A 27,415-nucleotide genomic window follows, 5' to 3' on the forward strand; every position below is an offset into this window, starting at 1 on the left:
GGTGTGTAAAACGGCAACACGTGCACACACACACATACACACACACACACGCATACATACACACACACACACACTATACACACACACACACGCACACACATGCATACACACACACATCCACATATACTGTACACGCACGCACATACACACACACATTTACACACACTATCACACACATGCACATGCACACACACATACACTCACACACACATTTACACACACACACACACACATATGCACACACACGCACATTTACACTCACTATCACGCACATGCATACACACACACTCACACGCACATACACACACTTCACACACACATTTACATGCACACTCACATGCAAACACATACACACACACACTCACACACATATTCAGACACACACACACATACATACACACATATTCAGACGCACACACACGCTCACACGCACACGCACACTCACACACACATGCACAGTGTAACAGTAAAGAAGAGCAGGGGCCACTGCGGGTCCCTGTAAAGTGTCAGCAGCCTTAATCCTCTTTTAATTTCCTTTTTTCCGGCCGGCTGCCGGGCTTCCCATAATGCCTGCTGCGGTGATGCTGTTGCCCGGGTGACTGGGCGGAGGCGGGAGGACTGCTTGGGGACCGCAGGTGAGAGTTTACAATAACCAGCCTGATCTCTGTTTGTCTAACGCTCAGCTGGGATTTCTGACTCGCGCGCGTGCACGTTCGCACACACATGTATGCCGACTGGAACACGCGCACACACACACACGCATGCACTCACACAGGGACACGCACACAGGTAGCTCACATACCTGCACACACAGGTATCTCACACACACTCACACAGGGGGCTCACACACACACACACAGGCAGCTCACATACACACACACAGGTAGCTCACACTAACACACAGGCAGCTCACATACATCCGTACGGGCTTCACGCACGCAGATTGAATTATGGGCGGAGCTGCACATGAACGTCCACACACGTGCTCGTCAATCCCCCTCGCACACGCACGCATATGAATACATGCAGGCGTGCTTGCGCAAGCAGCAAAACCGCTCCGTGCGCATGCAAACGCATACGCAGGCGCATGTCCTCACAGGCGCTCAGATATGCATGCGTATCGTCATTAATATCACAGAGAGGAGAGACCAGATAGATGGCGGGTTATATCATAATTAATTCCCCCACTTCAACTCTGCATTGGCAGGAAATATCTTTTTCAGTAGCAGCTACTGTTTCCCTCTCTGCAGGTTTATTTAAAGACAGCGTTTGACTGTCGTTATCATTGCCTTTCAATTGCATCCAGGAAGTGAGGAGGTATTATGAATGTGCTGGACAGCGGTAATCCAGGTGAACTGTAGAAGAAACCGTAAGCAGACGAAACGCTTGCAGTGGGGTTTCCTGGGGTGCGAAGGCAGAGGTTAAAGTGCTTGGGTGCTTGCTTGAAGAAGTGTGTGTGCATGTATGAAGTGTGTATGTACCGGTGCCTGCCCGCGGCAGATGGGTTCCCCCTATCAGTCAGGGAGTTTTTCCTTGCCACTGTTGCCCTAGGCTTACTCTTCGGGGGCTGGTTCTCTGTAAAGCTGCTTTGTGACAAAGCTCATTTGTTAAAAGCGCTATACAAATAAAAATCGATTGATTGATTGAAGAAGTTGTTTTTTATGTTTTCATAATTACTCATTGCAGTTGCGTTTTGTTTTTTTTTTTCTCTCGACCCGGTTAGCACGCCGCCCAGCTGACTTGCGTATGCTGATTGCGCTGCACGTAGCAATAATCGCGGATGTGAACTCTCTCGGTCTGACTGTCGGGTCACGCGGCAAATTAAAATGAGCTTCTCTGCGTGCCGCCTGTCTGGGGTTTTTTTGCCACCAATAACCCCCGTCACACTTTGATATTTGAAGGATATCACAGGGAAGGCGGAGGGAGCAGTTCTTCATTTTTTTATTAGCTATCCCCGGTTTGGTACCGCGAGACACAATGTTGGTGTGGGTTGATTTACCTCTCGTTCCCTTTCCAGTCCTTGTGAGAAATTAACAAAAGTTTTAAAAAAAAACATTAGAATTCAAGTTTAACAGTATTTACACAGATTCAGATATTAATTATTTTTTTGTCTTTTTCCCAAAAATTGGCGTGTTGGAAGATCTGCGGTGCTGCCGTAGGACCTCCCCTTGCAGACAGAGCAACGTCCTCGTTTAGACTTGTGTGTGTAGCTTATCGAGCAGCTGAGGTAATTAAATGGTTAGTACACAAATACTCATGCTCATATTACTGCCAACAGTTTTTACCATCTGTCCATCACTCCCACTGCTTTGCGGCAGGAAGAAAGGTTATTGCTCAGATTCGGTCGTTTCCTCAGTGTTAATTCCAGTTTGGAGATGCAGAACACAAATGGGTGTTAATGTGCTCTAAAGAGTGCCAGGCAGAGGCAGTGTCTGCATGTGCACAAAGAGCAATTCTGAAACCAACAATAATCGGTTTGCTTTATTTTTATTATCTTTGTTGTAATTTCCACTCACAAACACATAGACACACACACACAGACACACACATGAATATACACACACAGACACACACATGCACACACACACATGCACACACACACATAGACACACACACACACAGATGCACACATACACATGCATACACACACACACACACGCATGCATACACACACATGCACACACACACATAGACACACTCATGCACACACACACATAGACACACTCATGTACAGACACACACACATCCTTTCCTCTATTTTTTGAGTAATATTGAAGGGATTAACCCAGCTGGCCCCTTGGTGGTTACTGTTTCATTTTACTCTTATTAAAAAACTTAAGGACCTGCCCTATTATTCCAGCTTGAAACTATACCAGTAATCATGTGTGTGTGCGTGTGTCTGTGTGTGCCTGTGAGTGAGCGAGTGGGTGAGTGTGTATTTGTGTGCACATGTATGCGTGAATGTGAATGTGCGGGTGAGTGAGTGTGTGTGTATGATTAGGATGTGTGTGAGTTTTGTGTGTGTATGTGTGATTGAGTGAGTGTGTGTGTGTGCACATTTGTGTGTGTGTGTGTGTGTGAGTGAGCGAGTGCATGCGTATGTGTGTGATTGTGTGTGTGTGTGCATGTGTGTGTGTGCATGTGAGTAAGAAACACCAAATATTCTGTTTTTCACTGCATGTGCCTGCCTGCTTATGTATTGAGCAGTTTTTCTATTTTGGTACTTCCAGGAGCATGTGGCAGAGTGTCTGAGAGGACCCTAGTTTAGCCAGCCAGCGGGATTGTGACATTGTAAACCTTTGTTATTGCCAGATTCCATTGTGGCAGATGTTTTAAAATGCTTTGAGCAGTCATTTGATTCTCTTAGTGTTAACATTCCTCTTTTACTCATTCGCTACATATTCATTCATTTTTTCCAACACGCTGAAATCACTTGGAAACATTTTGCATTTCACAAAAACATTTCTATCATGCATTTCTCAGGTTTTGTCCAATCAAGACGCAGAGTAGTGCACAGAGATTGAGCACACAGATTTAAGTGTTTCAGATCTACTCTAGTTGCCCAAGTAGTCATGTTCTTCTGGTGGTGGTTGGTTGAGAGTGGGGCATGTCTCCATCTTAAAATAACATAACAATGACAAACAGCTCGATCAGGCTGCAGTGAGTTTGTTTGTTGAGCTGAGCATGAAGAGTCTTCCTCCGACTCTTCCTCTGCCTGTGCGACCTCGCCTCGCCACCCGCGGTGGGATGAGAAATGGTGGCCGGCAGCCGACAGGCCGACGCCCCTCGTTTTGGAGGAGGGCGCGTGCCCGTCTGCGAAACGGACCGTGGAGCTTGTGATGAGCGATGCCACGTGAGGGGGGATTTGCCGTTCCAGTTGGAGGCAGAAAAATAACCAAAAAGGAATGAGGTTAGTGACAAATTGAACAGCACCGGACCAAGTGATCAAAGCTGCACCGTTTACAACGTCTTTCTGGGCCTTCCCGGCTGTTTGTGATTACTGGGCTCGCCAGTGCCCTCTTTCTTATCAGCGATGTTCCAAACAGTTGATTTTGGTATGCCAAAGGTTTGGCCCATTGTCTCTGACTGTTTCTTCTTATTTCACAGCCTAATAATCTCTTCCTTGACTTTTATTGGCACAGCTCTGGTCCTCATGTTGACAAAACGGCAGTAACAGACTCCAAAGGCAATCGAAAGGCTAGAATCAACACTAGATGTCAGAAGCTCTCTCATACCTGACCTAAGGAAGCAATTGAACACACCTGATTAAGCACAAACGCCTGTGACGCCATTTGTCCCAAACATAATGGTGCCCTGAGACGCTATGTATAAAAAGTGCTGTGACTTCCTCATGGTTAAGGCCAAAATGCATGGAAATACCCTTTAATAAAAGTTGACAATCTGTACTGTAACCACATGTGAATTGTTTAATTACAAATCTAAAATTGTGGATTACCAAGTCAAATGAAGAAATAATTTTTGGAAATTTCCAAAAGTATGTGGACCCCCATTGTAATTACTGGTTGCGGCTATTTCAGCCACACCCATTGCTAATGGGTGCATGAAATCAAGCATACAGCCACGAAATCTCCACTGACAAACACTGACAGTGGAATGGGTTGTACTGAAGAGCTCAGTGACTTTCAACGTAGCACTGTCATAGGATGCCACCTTTCCAAGTCAGTTCATCAAATTTATGCCCTGCTAGAGATGCCCCAGTCAACTGTAAGTGCTGTTATCGAGAGGTGGAAACATACAGGAGCAACAACAGCTCAGTCACAAAGCGGTGGGGCACACAAGCTCACAGAACGGTGCTGAAGCATGTAGCGCGTAAAAATCACCTGTCCTCGGCTGCAACGCTTACTACTGACTTCCAAACTACCCCTAGAAACAATATCAGCACAAGAACTATTTGTCAAGTGCTTTGTGAAATGGGTTTCATGGCTGAGAAGCTGTACACAAGCCTGAGATCACCATGTGCAATGCCTAGTGTCGGCTGGAGTGGTGTAAAGCACACTGGCATTGGACTCTGGAGCAGTGGAAACGGGTTCTCTGGAGTGAAGAATCACGCTTCACTATCTGTACTAACTATTGTGGAATGTATAGTGTCAACTGTACTGGCCCGAATATTGCCAACTGTAATGTTTGGTGGAGGACGAATAATGCTCTGTGGCTGCTTTTCATGGCTTGGGCTAGGCCCCTTAGTCCCAGTGAAGGGAATTCTTAATGCTACAGCATACAATGACATTCTGGAGAATTGTGCACTTCCAACATTTGGGTAACAGTTTGGGGAAGGCCCTTTCCTGTTTCCGCATGACAATGCCCCCATGCACGAAGCAGGGTCCACAAAGAAATGGTTTGCTGAGTTTGGTGGGGAAGTACTTGACTGGCCTGCTCAGAGCCCTGACCTCTACCCCATGAAATGCCAACTGCGAGCCAGGCCTTATGCCCAACATCAGTGCCTAACCTCACTAATGCTCTTGTGGCTGAATGGAAGCAAATCCCTGCAGCCCTGTTCCGAAATATACTGGAAAGCCTTCTCAGAAGAGTGCTGGCTGTTACAGAAGCAAAGGGGGGTCCAACTCCATATTACTACCAAGGGTTTAGGAGTGAGATGTTCAACAGGTACATATGAGTGTGATGTGCAGGTGTCCACATACATTTGGAAATGTATATTATATGACGTGTATATATATATACATTCAGGAGTAGACCAAATTTTAAAGCATTATATTAGCATCTTATAGCAATGAGCCACATTCATGGAATCTCATTGGCTTATAAACATTTATGTTGCAGAAAATATGTGTATTTAATGATTTTTATGTTTTCTCTTCAGGTTTTTGCATATTATTCATTTTTATATTCTAGTTTATCTAGATCTAGATGGGGCGACATAGCTCAGGAGGTAAGACCGATTGTCTGGCAGTCGCAGGGTTGCCGGTTCAAACCCTGCCCTGGGCATGTCGAAGTGTCCTTGAGCAAGACACCTAACCCCTAACTGCTCTGGCGAATGAGAGGCATCAATTGTAAAGCGCTTTGGATAAAAGCGCTATATAAATGCAGTCCATTTACCATTTACCATAGATCACAGGAAGTGCAGTTATTTTTCCACTTCATGAAATATAACCTTGCGTTCTTAATCATTCATTATATGGTCAACATGTTACAACATGTACATGTGTATATGCTGTATTTACGAACATACAATCCGTTTTACATGCATTTGAATTATATCTATCCCATTATTTATAATTCACCTGTATTCCCGCTTCAAATTGGTGCATCACAAATTTTATAAATGACAAAATGAAATGATTTTTTCTCCCAAATTGTTGTAAAGGGAGTTGGGAATGGTCAAAAATAGAAGGCTAAATGTTTCGATGAAAAGCCGTGCGCGAGTTGCAATATACAGCAGGCTACCGCAATGACGCAATCCTCCTCCCTAACCCCCCCGCCCCCCCACCCCACCACCCCACCGGCTCACTTATCTTCGGCGAGCATGGCTGCTCTTCCCAGCAAACAGACGCATACCCAAATCCCCCGTCACCGCACCGGGGGGGCCGCGTCGTCAAAATGACTCTTTTTTTATTACAGTTCATCAACAGCAGCTCCCCCGGCGCTCCCGGGAAATTTCACATAAACTTTGATCAAACAGACTTTAACCTCCCGGTTTTAACCACCTTTCTGTGCGCGTGAAAATAGCGCCGCTCAATCACCGGCAGAGAAAACACGGAGAAAACAGAGCAAATAGCAAGCCCGGCACCGATATATCAAGTCATTATTGACCGGAACACCGGGGGAATATATCTCATATAAAAACAATAAGTCCTTTTTTATCTTTTTTTTTCTCCTTAAAGCAGAATGCGCCTCGCCAGTAAACTTTTGGCAAGAAATCAACAGCGAAGACTTGAGATGGCGGGTTAACGGAGGCAGATACCGCCGTCGGCGAGGTGAAATGGGAAGATCCTGTTCTGAACGATCATCCCAGGCTGTGATTATTAAACTCCGCCCGGAGCCAGATACTAGTAGGCTCATCTTTACGTATAAAGAGGGGAAGTTATCATTAAAAGGCAGTTGGGGTAGGACTAAAAATTGTATCTGTGCTATCAAAAAATGACTACAAAATGCCAATTTGAAGAAAAAATTCCAACTTCTACTTTGAAGGGACGTGCAGAAAATTGACGTTGTCAGACATATTGAAAAGTTGTGGAAGACTCATCAAGCACTCATTTAAGTGAGGATGGGATGCTACGGTGTTTTTGTTTAGAAATCGAGGTTGCACGGGTCAGTTTGCCATGGAATAGCTCTCAAGTGCTTGTAATATGTAGTTTAGTTTTTCAAATGTATCCTTCCCCCACGATGTGAACTTATTTTTTTCAATATCTGAAAGGTACTCAGAAAAATAGTTATTGGATAAAATAAAACGAGACTGAAACGGCAGAAGTAGCGGGGGGTTTTACTGTATTTCTGCTCAGCGTTGTTCTGTCGAAGTAGCCTGCTCAGCCTACCGCCGCCTCCGGGCCTTTGAGACACCGCCCATGAGCCCACGGCCTTCACCACCAGGCCTGTGGCCTCGGGTGCATCTCCCAGAAGCCCGCCCCAGTCACGCATCGCCCATCCGAGCAACAAGAGATCGCTTTACGTTTCCGTTGCGATAAGGAAAGTTCCGGAACTTTCGTGGCTATTGTGCGGAACCCGGAACCCTGTTTGGCCAGAACGCATGCGAGTGCACCATAGACTGTGGGAGGGCGCTCTAGAAGGCCGGCGCGGCACGGTGGCGTTCCGCGGCATTTCCGTCGCCTCTCTCCGGTCCTGGCCCGGCCCGATGCGGTGGCCCGGAGGCGATCGCTTGCGCATGACTCGCCATGTCGAGATTACGACGCGGCTGGCAGCTGCCCAGACGACTGAAACACCCCTCGTCTCTGCTCCTGCCCTGAGAGGGTTCCCAGCATGCCCTCTGTTTCGCAGCCGCTCTTTCTCCCTTTCTCCTGTGTTGTCCGTTGGCTTTGCTCCGTGGCGGACGTTGCGAAGGAGCACCGTGCGGTGCGTTCGCCGGTCACCTCCCCGTTGTCTAACCCATCCCTGCCTCCTCTTCACCTCCTAAGAGGGGCTTGCTCTTTCTTTTTGCTCTTCTGTTGTTTCTGTGGGCTGACGGCCCTCTCCCTCTCTCTGCCTGCCCGTTCTCCACGGCTCCGCCATCGAGCGGCTTGTGACTCCCGCGTTATGGCGGGTCAGCGGCGGTATTCACCGGGCACCGCTGTCTATCCTCCACTCCACGGACATCTCTTTCTCTCTCTCTCTATCTCTCTCTCTCTCCCCAAATCCTTCTGAGCGACCAGTCGTTATTTGGAGGAATGGAGAGGGGTTGGATAGCTTTACACAGACTGTGTTGCAGAAGCGGGAATATGCAAACAATAGTGGTCAAGGGTGACTTGTACAGCCTTTGGTTTCATTGTTGGATTTACCATGCTCCTGCAGTAAAGGTGTACTGGTGTCTTGATGATGTTGCGTAACCTCGCAACCCAAAAGTACCAAAGTTGCGGATGCGTGTCAGCACTGCCCCGTGTGGATGGTGTTGAAACTGCAACGTGTGTCATCACTGGAGGAGGAATCACAGTCCCACCACCCCCACCTTCCTCCTCCTCATCCTCCTGCATCTTGGCAACTACGAAGGTTTTCTCAGATGTTTTTTTTTTTTTCTGTTTTCCTGTTTTTCTCTGTCTCTCTTCCTCAGACCTTCGCTCTTTTATTCAGTGATCCACGTGTATTATTCATACCACCCAAAGGCTGGGGATTCTGTGCTTCCCCAGCCCGGGCCTCAGTACGGAGACCATCCGATCCATTTCCTGTGGGCTAGCAAGCATTCATATGCTAATGAGGTTCTTCTCAACTAGTTTTTCTTGCCCTCTCCCTGTTACTCCATATTTGGGATGGCCGGTCTTGTTTGCGGATGTGTCCCATTGCTGCGTGCTCGCTCGTCAGTCTCTGTGGTACAGGCTGAAAAGATGGGATCGTCGCGGGCCTTTTTAAACGGTAATTAATTTATGCGGATATCAGCGCGGAGTGTCTGAGGACTCGTGTCGAGCGGGAGAACAGAGGCCCGCGCTGTTCTCCCGCCGCCGCCGTCGAGGAAAGAGACGCCGTTCCCTGTTAGCGGGAAACGGCGAGCGCGTCGGGAGCGGTTAAACTGCTCCGGATGACAGAGCCGCCTCTCCTGATGACTGTTTGAGGCGCTTCTCCTCCACCCACCTGCTCCGACCGGTCTGCGTTTGTTCTGGCTGCCATTCCGAACAAACTTCAAAAAAACAGACAGCAGACAGAGAGAACTTGTTCCCCTTCTGTACAGGGAGAGAGGGAGAGAGGGAGAGAGGGAGGGAGGGAGAAGGGCCCTGTTTCTCTATGCATTGCCTCAGTTATATAAATCAACCTTCTGATCTCTGCGCCCGAGCGTCTGCGTCTCAGAATTCCCCCTCACGGAACTCGTAAATATTTATGCGTCAATTCTCTGATGAGGCGGCGGGCGTCAGAACTAGCGGAACTAGGAAGAGACGACCCGCCCCGATCATTTCGTCCTGAATTAAGGCGCTTGACTACTCCTCAGAGCTACAGGCTTGTCTTTGCTCTCTTTTTCTCCTGCTTCTCGTTGTAAGAAAAGTCAGCAAGATGGCGTCGAGAGAAAAGCCTTACCTCTGCTGTTCCTTGCTGTATGAATGTTACCATCTCGTCTGTCCCTGACTCATTTACCCAGAATGCATCAGTCGTATATTTATCATGCGCGCAGAGCATACCAAGAATGTAAGTTTACCCAGAATGCATATTTGTGAATCCATGATGCACTCAGAGCATGTCCAGAATGTAAGTTGTTTACCCAGAATGCATCAGTCAGGTATCCATGACGCAGCCATAGTGTACCCAGAATGTGCCTATAGTTTATACCCATAATATGCTTTCATTAATGTCAAGGATTTTTATTTTTTTTGGGGGTGACTTTGCTCTGGTCAATCATTAATGACTTACATTAAATATCTATTATTGAATTTCTTTCAGTAGTCTGTTTTTAAAAAGTGTACTGCAAATACCAAAAGTCTGACCATTCATATTTCGAAAGTTATTGTTTTATCTCTGTTGGAGCACTGGAGAAATATTACTCTGTCTGCAAACCATGGAATTGCTGACCCTTTCTCTCCTGCAAAATACACACACACCCCACAAGCACGCACACGCACACGCACACACACACACACACACACACACATACAGACGCGCGCACGCACACACCCCATCCAACATTACACTTGCTTTCCCTGTTACAGCCAGACTTTATTATTGATGTCTGTCTCACACTTCTAGACACTTTTTAATGAAGTGATTTTACAAGTGCAAACCCCATTCATAATCATCAACATACAAACACACCCCCTCTGAACAACATGCATAAAACACACACATATACGCATACACACCCACACACACACACACACACATAAAAACACATACAAACACACACACATTTGCGCAGACACACACACACACACACACAAGCACACACACCCACACACATACAAACACACACACAAGCACACACACGCACACCCACACACATGCACACACACACACACACACACGCACACACACCCACACACATACAAGCACACACACGCACACCCACACCCACACCCACACACATGCACACCCACACCCACACACATGCACACACACACACTCCCCCCGCTCCACCACATTCACGTATTTCAGAGACCCTGTAGTCTCTCCCAAGGCTTCACACAGAATGGCGTTAAAAATACATGCACACCATGCCTCATCTTTTATTTAAGCGGCCTCTTCCCTTTTTGTTTTGTGGTGATTGGGCTCCCTGCGGGGTCCTCGCATTGACCCGGAGGGCATATAGATGTCCAAGAATGTGCCTGAGTAATGTCCAACCCCCACAACCCTCCCCCTTTTTAAAAAAATCTTTTTATGAACACAGTTCCTGTGACATTGGGAACAGTGGTCCTCTCCCCGTTGCAGAGCGTTCCAAATATCAGCACTGTGCGGCGATGTCCACTCTGTTAATGAGCGCTACATTGCAGATTCATGCTTCTTTGAGGCGACTTCTGAGTGGACAGGAGCCTGAAGCCTCAGTTATTACAGCTCTGTGAACCCGGGTCATTTCTCAGTGCTCTGCTTGTAAAGCAGATCGTAAACATCATCTCACGGTCGATAGAGCTTGATCTTATTTGCATCTCCGTTAGGTTTTTTTTTCACAGCCATTAAAAACCCCTAAATGGCTCTGGCACAGGCACGGGTGGGCCGGGGGGGGGGGGGGGGGGGGCTGTGGGGGGGCCACGGTCACTTATACACCATCCTGGCCCCGCCCAGTTATTTTGGCCAAACCTCCACACCCAATTGTGAATCATTTTGACAATATTTTTGACTATTAATTCACTGTTTAAAATATAGGGGAGTGGCCACCCCTCCCCTGTGAACAATCCCAACCCCACCCCCCCACCCCCCACATCCGCCATCACAATCTCTCCACAGTCTGCGATCACAGCCCCTACCCCCCCTTCCCACCCATGCGCAATTGTATCCCCCCCCCCCATGTCTGTGATCACAGTCACCCCCTCCCCCCACCCCATGCTAATCCATACTAAATGCCCCAGGTCCTTGTTTCTGGCCCGCCTTGCTATATGCAGAAACAACGGAGACATTTCTGTCTATGCTGCTGGTAAATAATGTCCTGTAGATAAAGACGTTAATTAAACTGAAGAACTTGCTTTCCTTCTCGTAGTATTCGCTCAGCTGATGCCTGCTTTTTCTCTTCTTCGCTTGCTGACGAGGTTATCTGGGGATACAGCAAAGTGTTCGCGCTAGAATTAATAAAAAGGAAAATGCTGTTCCGCGTACATAACCTTAATCAGTGTGACTCAGAAAGCATGGCATTAATCACTGCAGCAAATCATGATCAAGCGAAACAGAAGATACCGGTTTTCATATGCTTGGAAATGAAGACGTTATGTGCTGAAGCTTCGTCACTGCTGATTGAGAAATTTCAGCTTGCTCTTGTTGAAAAACGTGTAATTGAACAGTGCTGTGAAAACAGCTTATTGGAAGGTTTCTCTGGTATTTTTGTTCGACATTAGAGTTGAAAGAAATATTTTGTGAGACTTTTGTGAGGTGTGTTTACAAAGGTCTGCATCCAATCAACATTTGTCTCTTGCTATGACTTACAAATGGAAGTATTACTGTTCTCTCCTCTCAGTTCATCCTGTTAATTTTGTAGAATGTTAATTTCCAAGTTCTAAGTTCAAGTTTATGCTCAAGCTTTAAAAAACGCTTGCATTTGTAATCAGTTAAGTTTGTATACTGATTGAATCCAGGCCCAAGTCTAATCCGAACTGTGAACAAGGGCAGCACTGAGTGTGACCATCTCAGTCACGCCAGGCTGCAGTACCCTCGCCTGACAGACAGGGGTCGCTGTAGTGCACACTGAGTGCCACAGCCTCTCAGTGTCCTGGCCGGAGGTGTCTGTCAGCTTGGGCTGAGTGTACGATGCTGTCAGCACTCTGTCTGTGCGGCCTCCCCAGCACTGCCACCCCCCCCCCACAGGGGTGTGTGTGGGAGGGGAGGGTGGGTGGGTGGCTGCAGGGTAAATCTGAGTTATTGATTAGATAATCTCCCTCGCATCTGAAACACGCCTGGTTTACATTCTCCCCTGCTGTGATAGACAATGCGGTTACTGTCGGCTGGGGGGTGGTGGGATTGTGGGGGGGGTTGGGAGGAGGGGTCAGTTTCGTACACAAACGCACACCTTTCATCTGCATGTCTTGCTACAGGTCCTCTCCTCTCCTCTCTGTTTCTCCATCTCTCGCCCAGATGTTTTCCCATCCCCCCGGTTTTTTTTATTATTTGCCCTGATGGTGGGCTCGTTCCCCCTGCGTCCACCCCCCCCCCCCCCCACGTTTGGGGCTCGTGCGCCTCTTACTGGGGCGAGATGATCGCTGGAGCTGCTGTCCCCTTCGCTCAGGGAAAAGAGGCTTTCATTCCCTCTGCCTGATACCTTCAGGCAAGTACAAGAGTTCTGATTCCCAGTCCTTACCATCTCTACTGCTTATAGTCCTGTGTGTGTGTGTGTGTATGTGTGTGTGTGTGGGTGAGTGGTGTGTGGGTGTGTGTGTGGGAGGGTGTGTGTGTGTGGGTGTGTATATGTGTGTGTGTACGTGTATGTGTATGTGTGTGTATGTATCGGTGTGTGTTCGTGTGCATGTAGTGTATGTGTGTGTGTGTGTGTGTGGGGGAGGGTGTGTCTGTGTACGTATGGGTGTGTGTTCGTGTGCGTGTAGTGTGTGTGGTGTGTGTGTGTGGTGTTTTTTCCATCTCAAATTGTTCCTCATCTCATCATGTGAAATATATCTGTTTTCCAACCCCCCCCCCCCCCCAATGGGGCTGTATAGTCTGAATGGCCGGCTTTCTACAGTGGAATGTTCCTGACGAGACTCCGCCCACCCCTCCCCACCCCACACTGCCACCATCCTGAAATGAGATCAGAAACTTGGCGGGGGGGGGCCCTTTTGCCCTGTCTCAGCATGTCCCCCACTCCTCTTCCCCCACAGAAAGCACCCCACAAAGTCTAGATGTGACCTCCTTTACCCATTTCTCCTGCACCTCTGTTCATGCCCACCATGACATTACTATATATGTATATTTATCCAGACATAGTTCTTATCATCTTTGGATGTTTTTTTTTTTTTGGGGGGGGGGGTGACCAGTTAGACACACACTGCCCCATACTGGGAGGGTCCCAGAAGGGAGGGGGTCGGAGGGTCAGGGGGGTCAGGGGTTACTGGATCCCCGACATTGATCAAGTTCACTCTCCTGCCACCAGGAGTTGCGCATTAATTAACAACCCAATGTCAAACTGCTCAGCTTTTAAATCGCAGGCGCTAAAAACGGAACTTTACATTTCAGCTGTGCTGGGAGGGTTATGTTCTGTCCTCGCGCGCTAACAGGTGCTGGATTGTGCTAATTAGCAGTCAAGTACTACAGCTGCAAGATAATAAAATTAAGTGTTGCCAGAAATCATATCTGCTCAATGAGAAAATATATATTTTTAAAACAGTTGAATTACATAGGGTGTTATTATTAGGGTGAAATGAATTTCACCATTCCGCTATGAGACAGGAATTACGCTGTATTAATTTGTCTTATATAGCTTTTCTTTTCTAGCACATTCTGCCTAATGTATTTTTCATTTAAAACTGGCGTTAAAAATTGCGTTTCCTATCTGATTTGATTAATGCACTGTAGTTGGAAGAATGGTCAAACCAGGACACGCTCCAGTGGAAAAATACGTGTTTTAGTGTTGAAGCCAATCAAAAATCGATGTCCCTAACAAATTATGTCAATTTATACGTTTTGATTTTTTTTACTTTAAAATGTAGACCACCTTGAAATCGGATGACTTTAGGTTACCGAAGGTGTAGGGAAAAGCTACTTTGTCTTAAATGTTTGATTTGGCACACAGAGTGAATTGGTTGCTGCCTTCCTGAATATTCTCACGTGTGCTAAATAATATCGCATTTGCCGTGGGGCAGTGTGCGTTTATAGTTGTCCTGAAATGGTCCCGGGTTATGCATGGCTACTGTTACCGGGCCCGGTATTCGAATCCCTCATCACTCGGTCTCCGAAACCTTGCGTAGGCCTACTGTTCAAAGGAGGCATACGTATACATCCCATAAACAACATAATTCAGAAATCTACCTCGCGCTTAGTGACTGTAAGCTAATTCTGTTTTCCTTATTATGTTAATCAAAACTGTTTTGGTCAGTTGAAGTAGGCTAATACACTATGGACGTATGTCTGTTCCGATATCTGAAATGACGATGGACAAAAAATAAATAAATAAAAAATAAAATCAAGAAAAACAGTGAAATAATGCTGTGAAGTGGTAAGGACAAGGTTTAAAATCTTAGACCGCATTTCTGCATTCGCGCGACTGATTTTGCCTTTTCTTTTTTTTTTTTCTTTTTTTGGATATTTTGATATGTTATTTCGCTAGCGTTCGAACATTATGGTGAATGCTATTTATGAAACCTGTCAGTCAGATTTGGTTATAATTTGACAGTGCTGTTGAGATACGACCTAATGTGCGTCATAAAAAGTACGTTGTCTGGGGAAACCTTACTTATGGCGTATTATTTATAGTACGAGACTGAGAATAAGCTTTTTTTTTTTCTTTTTTTCCTTTGGTTCAGAAATGCTGCAAATCAGTGCAATGTGGAGTACTTTTTAAAGCGTACTTTGCCCTTTTCGGGGTAGACAAGACGGCGAAAGGACACCCGCCCGCACTAAAATTTTCACAGACGCTCGTAATTCCCCACCGCAAATTGCACTTTGATTGACTCCTAATGTGATTTGAAGGCGGTTTTGTTTGATTTTATTCTGAGTCAATGAGATTAATCAGAGTCACTGATCCTCTGGGTGTGAGTTTCTCCGTGTTGTGTTTTTGTTTGTCGGGAGCTCAGCGAGACTCTATCCGCACTTCATTAACCCTGAGCCGGGGACAATCCGCGCTAAGAGCCGAGGGATTTAGCAGTATCCTTTCTCATGCAAAACTCTCCGCGCCTTGCCTCGGCGCTGCGGAGCTTTTCCCGTAATCAGCTGCGCACTTCGCAAGAATAACCCTTTTCATTAATATTGAGAGGTCATCGCCCTCATTTGAATCCGACACAGATCTTAAAGATATACCACTCCATAAATTCTGTGGCCGTTTGTCGCGCCTATAGGTGCGGGAAATAACAAGCCTAAATGCTGTGGATTCTGTTAAGAATTTTAGCTATCTGGTTTCGTTATGACATCTGCCTATTAATGCTAGGCTCTTGTCGTTTTTAGTGTTCGGAAGTAAAGAGATTATGATATTCATCATGATATATTGTTCAGTAATATTTTATGCGCTATAAAATATCCACTTTGGAAAGTGCGTTTGCCATGCCTGTTCTCCTAGGTCTGCTATACCACCAGAAGGTCGCGAGGCAAGTCGTGACATGTGCAATGCGAGTATTCCAGCAGTGACTGCGGGGCCTTGCCCATTATCGACTTTCAATTAAAAGCCATTAAAGTCTTTTGTCTAATCGTTAGAAACCCTTTCTTCAACCTTGTCAGTCTGAACTCCCCAAACGCCATGTCGCGCAGGCTAACATTAGGCTATTTTAAAGTCAAACTATGGGGAGGTAGCGCGAGGAGGGGGCCCCGTGGAGCCGCTGACCAGCTGTCCTCTCGCCTGATCCCCGGCCCACAGTCTGCCTCGCCCGGTCACCAGCTGGTGGAACCGTTTGGCAAAGACCGGAGAACCAACACTCTTAAGAAAAAGAGGTGGGAACAATCCATTTCCAAATGGGATCATTTAGGGCACTTAAACAATTACACACTTAGGAAGCCATTAATATTTGATCGACTTATTGTTTATGAAAGACGAATAAGATACCACTGCTAATGCCGCTCTCGTACTGAATCTCGCGGCTCGCGCATTGTTCGGTTTCTGAATTGGCATGTGATCCGTTAAAACCGCAGTTCCTTCACCATGCTATTGTTCCCACGGCAAGAGGATTTTTTAAAAGATTACGATAATAAAGGTAATAACAGGAGCACTCATCGCTAATTTTATGAAGCAAATGTTCAGCACCGTAACAGTAACGATGTAGACCAATCAATCAAAATTTTTGCAATCAAATTTATTATATGCGTATTTTACAACAAAGTTGTCACAATACGCTTTACAAGACAGCTAGCCTAAACCCACAGGAAAAAGCCATAAGGAAACAGTGCAGAGGAAAACATCCCTGTTTGGCAATGGGGGAAAACCTTGGAAGGAACCAGGCTCAAGGGGGAAACCCATCCTCCTCTGGTCGGCTCAGGGTGCCGACTGGTGACCAGCATGTCAGCCAGTTTATGCAGAAGACCTTTGTAAATAGGCTATTATCAGTTTCCCAAACTCATTTTTATGTTACATATATCTCATTTATTTTCCGCGCACAATTTATTTTTGAGCTATAATGAAAGAATCGTCGTAAATACGACATCGTGTAAATGTCGTATTTAATGAATGTTGATGCAATTTATGTAGGCCTACTCAAAAGAAATTGCATCTTAAAAAGTGAAAATATAGCCCACTAAATAAACCCCCCACGTTGAAGAGGTTAACTTTCCAGAGCCGCATTAAAATTCCCGGTTTGAATTGCAATTTGTTCTGATGGCTTTTGATAAACCTGCAGGAATTTTAAAAGGTTAACGAAACGAAGTGTCTCGTGACAGAACTGCACTCTTATTAACGTTTTTTTTCTTTCTTTGATAGTTACACAAATTAAATCCAACCAGCTAACTAAATACTGCGGCCGTTGCGGAAAATGTTTGACAGACATGTTAGAAATCATTCTAACACATTTCTCTTAAATACTTTTTTTGTTAAGTTAATTTATAATTATGTCCCTGTAATGATATTTGTGAAATTATGCGCTAGGAATCTTCAGCTGAATAAACACAGTGTTGGAATCGGCTATAGCCTGAATTGAGTTATTATTGTTTAATAATGAGTGGAATGTATTGTATCCTAATTTTATATTACCGCAATTGTCCAACGAAGCCTGTTATGTGTTTACAAAACATAAGGAATTGTCTAAATTAAAACACTTAGACTTAAATTACGATGCTTTTTTTAGCCGGAAAAATTGGGGCAAGCTGCCAGAACTTCGTGCTCCGTCTGGATTATGTTAGACAGTCAACGGCGCTGCTTAATTATTAAATACATGCCATTACAGAACTTCCCCGAACTTAAATATATTTGCACTTTTAGAACTGACATCGTATTTGAATAGTTTGATCCAATTAAATATTGATGCGGGCTAAAACAATGCATCATAAATTCATGGCAGTTATGGGTATGGGCTATTGATGTTTTGGCGCGAACTTTAGGAGAAGGGGGCTTTGCCCACGTGTCTTTTTACGGAATATTTTTCAGTTTTTAAATGTTTGACGAGTTGAATACATCGCACGATTCCCGCAACACTCGCCGAAACACGCTCCGTGTACGTGGAACAAAATATATTACAGTATTTTAGACTTGTTCTGATTTATATTCTCGTGCGAATTTCACATTGCACGTGACCCGCCGCTTTGAGACGGCATTGAAGTTTTTGTCCATCGTGAAATATTTTCCCATAACCTCTATCATTTAAGAAATATCCAAACAAATTTCAATGAACACCATGATTATTCTCAGGATTATTCTTAATATGCAAAACCTGCGCAGATGAAAAGGTTTTATTACAGACATTCTGGAGTAGAAACGGGATCCAGTTTCACTGGCTGCTCTAACAGATAGACAGCTCCTGACAGGTTGAAGTTGGATTGGAATGCCAAATCATATTCTCCGTTCATTCAAGTTGCGTTAAATGATTTTGCACTTTTACGAAGTGTTTTTGTTTGTTCACCTTTTTAAAATCGAATTTTGAAAGTGTTCCGTTTAATTTTTTGTCTGCTAATACATTTTTATTTAGCCTATTTAAAAAAAAAACTTTTCTTCAAAAATTTGATAGGCCTGTTTTTCGTTTCGGAAGTTTTTTTTTCCAGGAGCACACGTTGATGGAAATTGGGCAGTTACAGGCGGTCAAACTCCTCCAGAGTAGTTTATGCGTAACCCGCACTGATCAACATTATTTTAAGTCACCCAGTTAGCCTCAGGTACAGCCGACGTACACTGTTTAACCATAATACAGTCAATAAAAACGGGTGGCTTACAATCTCTAAACGACCTCCAAGAATTCCATTTCTTTCATGGAAAGGTGGACGTGTATTAAGCACTTGGCGTGATACTGGCTCGACTTTTCAATCCCAATTCCCGGCGGTGTTAATTAACTTGTGGCATGTGCTTTTCGGGCGGAGCCCAAAGTTCGCTTCTACATCAAAACCTGGCGAGTAAAATCAAACCAACGTCCAAGCTGATTTTTTCTTCCATCTGGCAGGTATGTGTTGATTCTGTTCACCTTTTTTTCGTAATGCGCTGTCTCCATTATCGGTTCTGAATCTGCGTTGAAACATTTTCTGGAAATGGAAGCTGAAGCTGCAGCAGTTCGACTATAAAGACGTTCTGATATGTCTCCTCAGTGTTAGTGTCTGGGAGTCATCGAATCGAACAAATGGGCCTACAGAATGTTCGACAGTCCGAGAGTCACTGAGGCACGAGAATAATGGAGCGGAGCGAAAAATAAGCGATTGCTTCAACGTATAAATGAGTGTAAACGTTAGACAGGTGTTAGGTTAAGTTTAATCAGAGATTAAAAAAAAAAAAATTAAACCTATTTTCTTAGATTATATATTTTATTCTATATTATATATGTATAAATTACTCAATCATTTGGAAACTGTTTTAACGTAAGAATTTTATTTGTACATTTAAAAAAGTAATTCTCTTTACTTAAAAATCCCCAGCCATTACACCTTCTGGTGAGCAGCAGGGGGGAACGTCAGATTCCAACACAGGGGCTATGGGAGCTAACAGTTATCCAGAAAGACGAGAATCACTTCACAATATGAGCCGTTTTCACAAATTAATATCGTCAATATACAATTCCACCAATGAGAGTTACAATGTCGTTCCACTGTTTTTAATAATGACACAAAAAAAGGAATAACCTGCGACGCGTCTGCGCAGACGCACCTGATAATTTCAACAGGCGGGAGACTCAGAGAGGCGGCAGACGAATCCTTTGTTCAGTTATGGCCGAAGATATAATCACCGATTGATTAATTATTAAAGAGGACGTTCGCCCCTTCGTTCAGATCTTGCTGGTACTGTTGAAGACAGTTTTGTATTCACACCTCAGAGGTTAATTGCACAATGTAATGCTCACTCTCTTATCTCTTGGGGGCTCATAGTTGTTCGCTGTATAATAATATTAATAATAATAATAATAATAATAATAATAATAATAATAATAATACATCCAGATGTATATACAGTTGTAAATAATTGCCTGATTGAGCTAAGATTGTTTTTCCGCTTCCGCCGGACTGTTCAGCATAAATAACAGCGTGTTTTGTGAGTTGGATTATGTCCTTGCTAAGAAAGCGGAATTCGGCGGTCAGTTTCAATAGTGAAATACGCCGGTGATTCCCGCAATTAACTGCTTATTCAATATTGTTTTTGGACTGGAATGATCAAATTAAAAAAAGACATTTAAAAATAAAGTTATTTAAATATAATTTTAAAATCTACTCTTATTTACAATTCCATACGCTGTAAGATTTTCAAGTAGCTAAATATGAAAATGCTGTTGTAGAATAATTTAGGCCTATTTGAAAATAAAAGTGTATGATTAATGTATGTGCAGTAAGCTTAGCGACTCATCACAAATGCAATCTGATTATTATTATTATTATTATTATTATTATTATTATTAGGCTATTATTATTATTAGGCTATTATTATTATTAGGCCTTATTATTGCAACCTGTTGTTAATAGCAATAATGGTAACAACATAATTCTGATCTTTTTTGGGATTTAGACTTCTATGGTCAACCCCCAATGATTCTGACAAAGACACGGCGCTGCCAGCATTTTAGACCCTTCTGGAAAACCACTGCCCTACGAAATCACCTTTAAACCTCTCTCGGCTATTAATTCAGGCCCCTGTTAGGTGAAAAAACAAATATAATATAAATAAATAAATAAATACATAAATAAATAAATACATAGGCCTAAATGTGGCTGTGTAGTCTATCAGTATGTTAATATCGACTCAAGAGTTCGTGCTCCAGTTGAGTTCGTTGTGGTTTTTGCTGACATATTCATGTACTTGTCACCAACGAGTTCCGAGCAGCCCGTGTCTAGCTCAGATGGTCCCGCTCACCGGGGCTGCGTAGCCCGCGGAAGCACTCCAGAGAGGGACGAGAGAGGCGGCGGCGGTGGTTCGGTCCCCCCCTGCAGGCCATGTAGAAGAATCCGTGGGACTAAAGGGCGCTGCAGCGCGGGCGGGGGCGCCGAGGGTCCTCGGTACAGATATAAGGCCGCTCCTGGGTCCAGATTTGAAACCAAGCTTTGGGGATAAAAGTACGGCGATGGGAACATTCTTTGGAGGGCGGAGTAATTCCCGGCCTCAGCTAACAGTTCGAGTCCAACCGCCGTCTGTCGCTTCCACTTCGTCCTTCGGTCAAGAGGAAAAGGAATGTATCAACACACGGTACCAGAAACGAACAAAAAATGGCCTCACGTGACAGCAAATGGTTGATATTAAACGACGATAGCTAGTGTGGGCCTAAACTATAATTCTAGACTCAGACAGACGTGTTTTCTGTGAAATTAAGTTTTAGAAATTCGGAAAATAAAGCAAATAAATAATCGATTATCAAGTGCAATCAATCTGATCAAAATGGCTGTCATAATTCAGATTTTGTGGTCTAAAAGTAGTCTATATAAACCATCCAATCAAACAAGTTAATGAAGTCAGTCTCGTGAAAGCACACATTTACTACAGTAAAGTCTGGACCGATCTTAATAAAAAGTAATCCTTTGATTATTACACGGAGGGTTTGTCAGGGTATCGCTTCTGTTGAGTTTTTTCCTATGGTTTATTCAATAAAAGTATAACGATACAATACTTTGTTCTTTATTCATACAATATGTTATCTGTTCTTGTCAGATTGTTCCAGGCAGTTGAAAGAAATTCGTACAGGTAAATTATTAATAATTGTAATAATTGTGTAATTACAAGAAGGTGATTGAATTATTAATATAGCATGCAGTATTTTATTATTCATGTTGAAATGTGTAGTGCTTTTATATTTATTTCATGTCGTCTTGCTGCTTGAATGCCAGCACCTGATCAGATAAACACGTGGTTTACAATGGCGTGTGTGCGCGTGCGGGTGTGTGTGTATCTCTCTGTGTGCGCGAGGCAGTGTATGTGTCAGTTTTTTTCAGGTTTGTTTTTATTGGTAATTTAATTGATTTAATTAACTATTCGTACAATTTGTATGGAACGCAAGTCTTTATTTGGTCGTGTCTGTTCATGCATTTTATGTTTTTACGTCATTTCTGTCCCTTTTGCGTCATAATTATGGGCCTCGCCAAGTCTGTAACCTTCAAGAATAGAGTACGTTATATAGGTTATACGCGTATCTGACATTTTTAGTTCATACAATATAAAAGTTGGCAACGCGCACCAATATAAAAGTTAGCAACGAGGACCCCCCCCCCCCCCCTCCAACCGGCCCAAAAAACCCCGCTCCTCCCCTGACGACCCGCTCTTGCGCTTATCTTTCGCAGACGCATGGAGTTGAGATCTTTGTGTCCCTGTCCATCTCACAGCTGTTGCCTGGGTACTTTTTAACCCCCGTCTTTGCTCGGCTGTTGGGATTACCCGTGTCAAAAGAGCGAAGTGCTCTATCTTCAGCTGATGTATGGCGAGAAAAAAGACATACGACCAGCGGCCAGATTCCCACGGTTATTTATTTTGAAATTAGTAGTTGAAGTGTGACGACCCCGACGGAGCGTGTCTCCGGCGTGGCCATTAGTGGTAATGTGCCCCGTTTTCTCCGTGTATGTCCTTCATTGATTTAAATTTGTCAACTTTTAACGGGTATCTCACTAGAATTAAAAAATTGTAACCGGGCAGTTAAGTCTTTAAAGAGTTGATGTTACGAGGCACAAGTACAACGAACGCAGCACAACAAACACGACGTAGAACGAGTTTGCGCTTACCTCCTGTTCTGGTACCACGTCTTGACCTGGGTGTCGGTGAGGTTGAGTGAGGCCGCCAGCTCCATCCGGTCCTGAACGCTCAGGTACTTCTGGCGCTCGAAGCTGCGCTCGAGCTGGGCCAGCTGGTGATCTGTGAAGGCGGTGCGAGCCTTGCGGGGCTTCTTCAGCCGGACCTGTGAGCTGTCTCTGCTGCTCGAGATCTCCCTGTCCCCCTCCTCTTTCACTGAAACCCAAACAGGCGCAAGCATTTACTAAGAGAAAAACGCAGGCTAGGGTAAAAATTTGGCCAATAAATAAACGTAGGCCGTTTGTGTATGCAAATGCATGTAAAGTTTGAACAAAACGTGTTCTTGTGAGTTTTATGTTTGTTTTTGTTTCATTTTAAATAGCTGAATCTCAAGATTCGTTGTTACACTTAGACATACGTTTTTGCAGAGTAGTGTGTGTGTGTGCTTGCCGAAGTAGGCCTATTAAGCTTTGATTGTTTTATTTTCGGCGCTATTGGTAAGAATGTTTTTCAAGATAAATGTATCCCTTCATTCTGAACGAGGGCGCATTTTATTTCAGCGCAATTAAATGTAGTTTTTAAATAGTACCGCCTGCTTAAAGCATATTTGTTGTATCTACAAGTAGCGTCGCAGAATCCACCGATTTGCTTTTGTTTCCCTCATGGTTTTAACACAGCTGCTTTTATTTGGTGTGATGTAATACATATGGAACACTAACATATCATAAATCAATATTTCTGAATTGTATTATGTTCCAAGGACCCCTTTCACCAAAGAGGGTGCCGCGATAAAGTGTGCCAGTTGACTAGTTGAGTCGTCTCTCAAGAAGCACGATAATCCGGTTAATTGCGCCACGAGGGACGGAAACCTTTCAACCGGGACTGGAGAGGCTTCACAGGGCCGGGAATGAGAGCGAGACGAGGCGCGGGGCCACGCCAAACCTTCGCGTTATAAACGTGATTAGCGGCGGGACAAATTGCACAAAATCTTGGAAATATTGGGAGGCGGAACCCGTTGAAATCAAAGTTGTTGTTTTTTTTTTTTCACTCTTAAAAACTGGATTGACTTTTGAGATGTATTAGGGAGATCTATTTAAAGCGCCTCTGCATATTCCCTATAATCATTGCACCAGACATAAACCATTCTCTGCTGCTTATTTATTCATACTATAGGGCGATTTTTTAAATTATTCATGTGATTATAAGAATTACAGTCAGAAGGGGACGAGTTTAGTTTGTTTTATCGTAATCTAATTAGGCCTATAGCATTCGCGGTCTTCCGCTTCGCTGGAAACAAATATAAATGATTACATGCCTCGAATGTTGGACGTTTAAAACAAATTATAGATTAGTAAGAATTGGTGTAGCCTGATCATAACATGAAAACTTCGTGAAGGTTGACGGTTCCGAGTCGGTGATGATAATTTTTGCTCTTGATATTGCGTTTACCTTCAAAAAACATACAATTAAAGAGCAATACTCAGGCCTAATTAACGTTGCAGCACATGACATTAATTTACGACTTCACGGCGTGTGTACTTTTGTGGGATCCTACCGTTTTTCACTGCCTTACCTGTGTTTAGAAGCTATAGCAGAAGATGTGTACGTGCTGAATCACCACAGATTCCAAGTAAATGAACTCTGAACTAATCTTGGATATTATGTTCTGCCTGAAGCTACTTCCTTGGAAAAATAAGACCGTGGGCGTGGGTAAACCTCAATAGTTTTTACGTATACTTCGTCTTTCCTGATATCCACATATGATTGTATAAAGAAATGGCGTAAAACTGATTGGATGTTTAATGGCCATATGTAATTTCAGCGTCCAACCGTCCAAATGGCGATAGCAAAACTTTTAGGATATATCAAACTTCCCCCGGGGAAAAAAATATTTTTCCGTTACCAGATAGGGTACATACTAAGCTAATAAATTGAACGAGAGAATATCAATGCGGGAGTATGAACAATATTTTTGTTTGCATTTGGATGTGGGGAATATCGTCACTGCTGTTAATAAATTAAATGTTGTGTTCAAACCCACTCCACAAAATACCATATTTGTACATTACATGTCATTATTCTAAATAAAATGGGCTACTGTAAATTTACAAAAGTAATTGTTGATTTGTTCGTTTCATTTTACACTTATTTATTATAAATTGGGATGATCTACACTTTTGTGAATTGCTCTGGTCTAAGTGACTGTAATTCAATGTACTGAAAATAGTGTTAAATGCATAATTACAATTATACAGGCTTATGAATTTATTTTATTAGCCACAGCATCATATTCGCATAGTAAAATGGGAAATGCTATTATATCCGTCCTAAATGTAGAACCTGCCGTAAAGCACTAAAACCCCACCAGCAGCCGTTAAAATGTCAATAGTCCCGTTTCTGAGTTTACAGCATCCTCTAATCTGTGAGTACGATAATTCGTGTACTCCTTAAAACGTTAACATTTTCAAATACGCACTATAGTCGCCAAAGTAATTAAAATCAAGCGAACGCTTTAGTAGCTATTTATAAATATAATGCATACAGACAGATAGAGGTGTGTCACGCATGACTAAAATAGTACCTTTGTATTCGCTGTCTGACGAGGAGTTGCTGTGGATTTTATCCATGAATTCGTCTGCGATTTTGGACGCGAGCCGCCCTGCCTCTTGAGTCGGCTGTCCATTACTGGAGTACGGGGCGCACGCGGCCAGAGGTTTGCAGTCCGCCAGTATGTCTCTAATGAGGAAAGACGAAGTGACGGTCCGCGGCTGGGAACCGGCAGAAACCTGCCCGTGCTGTAGATGGGACTGCAGCCCGAGAGCGTGACCTTGTCTCTGCACTGCCTCTTCCACGCTCTCCCGCCGCGGGGAAGGAGGGGACGAGCAGACGCTCTCCAGGTCAGACCCCGGGCTGAACTCCAGGGGAGAGCGGCATTCTCCCATCAAAGCGTCCCCTTTAGAAATTATTGGACTTCCAGGTCTGTGAGAAAGTAAAGTGTCTATTCCGAAGCTGGACCCGTTGGCGGACGCGTCCATTGTCACCCAGCTCAAAAATAGTTCGTAGCGTTGTATTTTAAATAATCATTTGTTCTGGGGCAACTTCGGCTAGAAGTGCGGGGGACGTTAATGTGAAACAAAATCTCAATTATCCAGATGTAAAATCCAAATATAAAATTGGAAATAGTATATTCCTCCACTTTCTTCAAAGCCTTCTTAACGATCTTTTTTTTTCTTCAAGTTTTCAGAACGAAGCAAAAATCTCCAGGTTATCTAAAACAGTCGTAGCTGCGGATATCGATCTTGCATTCAACTATTTTGTCTTAGGTAGCCTCTGTATTATTCAAAAGTCGATACAGTTTGAAAACGCCCCCAGCTGCCTAGAATAATTGATTTTCGGAGTCCAAGCATATCAATTTTTTGGGGGAAAAAAAGTTCTGCTCCAGTTCTGCTTCTAAATAATTCACCAAATTTTGCTTCTGTTGCCACAAGTTGAGCAAATGTTACAGCAACGCTGCACAAATACCGTCTATCAAGCAAACAGGCAGGCGCGTGATTTCAGCACCAAGGACAGACACGTCAGCTATCAAAGGCGGTGGAATACAAGATCAGCGCGTGGCTGAGGGAAACAAACCGCAGTCGTCTGGGAAAGCGCGGTTAGATCAAAGGTAGTTTGCTGTTGTGGACTGAGTTGCGAGAGGCGGCAACGGAGACTCGAAGCATTCTGCGCCAGACAAGGTAGGCTGCACGAAACCCGAAAACCGCCGGACAGGCGAGAGAACAGGAAGCGAGAATGAAACAGAGAGCTAGAGCAGGTTAAACAGACACATCAGGGAACTAACTCTTGTCGGTGGAAGAGGGGGGGATAAAATCCTAAAAAAAATGAACTTGTGGCACATTCATGAGCTGAGTTTTAAAGCTGTACCGTCCACGTGCGTCCCTAGCGGCTTGTTTCCATTGGCTGAGTAGGCTTTTTGGGGGAGGACTGGCTCGTGAAGAGGAAACTGGACACCCCCCCCCCCCCCCCCTCCACTCCCACACACACACACACACACACACACACCCTCCCCTTACACTTCATCTCCTCCCACCCTCGCTTTGATTAAAAGAGACGCAGAATTCATTAGGAGACCCAGATCCCACTGTTTACAGGCAATCTCCACACTGTTGGCTTCCATTACATCATTGATGAAGCTTATAATGGGGTTATTATGTGGAACGGGTGGTCTCATTTCTGTTTCCCCTCTTCACACTGTAGTTTGTCAAAACTTGACAGTTTTCTCACACTCTGGGCATTTTTCCATTATTGTCCTAGCTTGGTAGCCTAATTGTATAATACCGCTTGGATGTTTTGTTTCGGCTTTTGTTTCGTTGTTTTTTGTCTTCTCTTTTTTGCGGTCGGCTGGGGATATGCACGAGCAAAATCTTATTTAATCGCATAGGGAGTCGGTACAGTGATAGTGGATATAGGCTACAACAAGTTTGTCAGGCGCATTGAATTAAATAAATTACCCAACAAATTTGATACAGTAGAATTACCGTATCCTAAAAAGTGACTGACATTCAATTACTTAGCTACAATTCGTATTAAATTTAATTAATTTAATTTTAAACAGATTTTCCGTTAGGCCTAAATGTATTGAATATCACTAAA

General features: G+C 44.1%; 1 protein-coding gene across 1 annotated transcript; it reads right to left on the bottom strand.

The window, feature by feature from the left end:
* Positions 1-20,057: 20,057 nt before the first annotated feature.
* Positions 20,058-26,712, bottom strand: LOC135239825 (barH-like 1 homeobox protein). The gene is made up of 3 exons (XM_064308797.1): positions 25,347-26,712; positions 22,759-22,981; positions 20,058-21,202 (listed from the first exon to the last, which is right to left on the bottom strand). The coding sequence occupies exons 1-3, from the start codon at positions 25,798-25,800 to the stop codon at positions 20,905-20,907; spliced, it is 975 nt and encodes a 324-aa protein (XP_064164867.1). The 5' UTR covers positions 25,801-26,712; the 3' UTR covers positions 20,058-20,904.
* Between the last annotated feature and the right edge of the window lie 703 nt (positions 26,713-27,415).

Source organism: Anguilla rostrata, chromosome 14 (genome assembly GCF_018555375.3).
Source record: "Anguilla rostrata isolate EN2019 chromosome 14, ASM1855537v3, whole genome shotgun sequence".
NCBI lineage: Eukaryota > Metazoa > Chordata > Actinopteri > Anguilliformes > Anguillidae > Anguilla > Anguilla rostrata.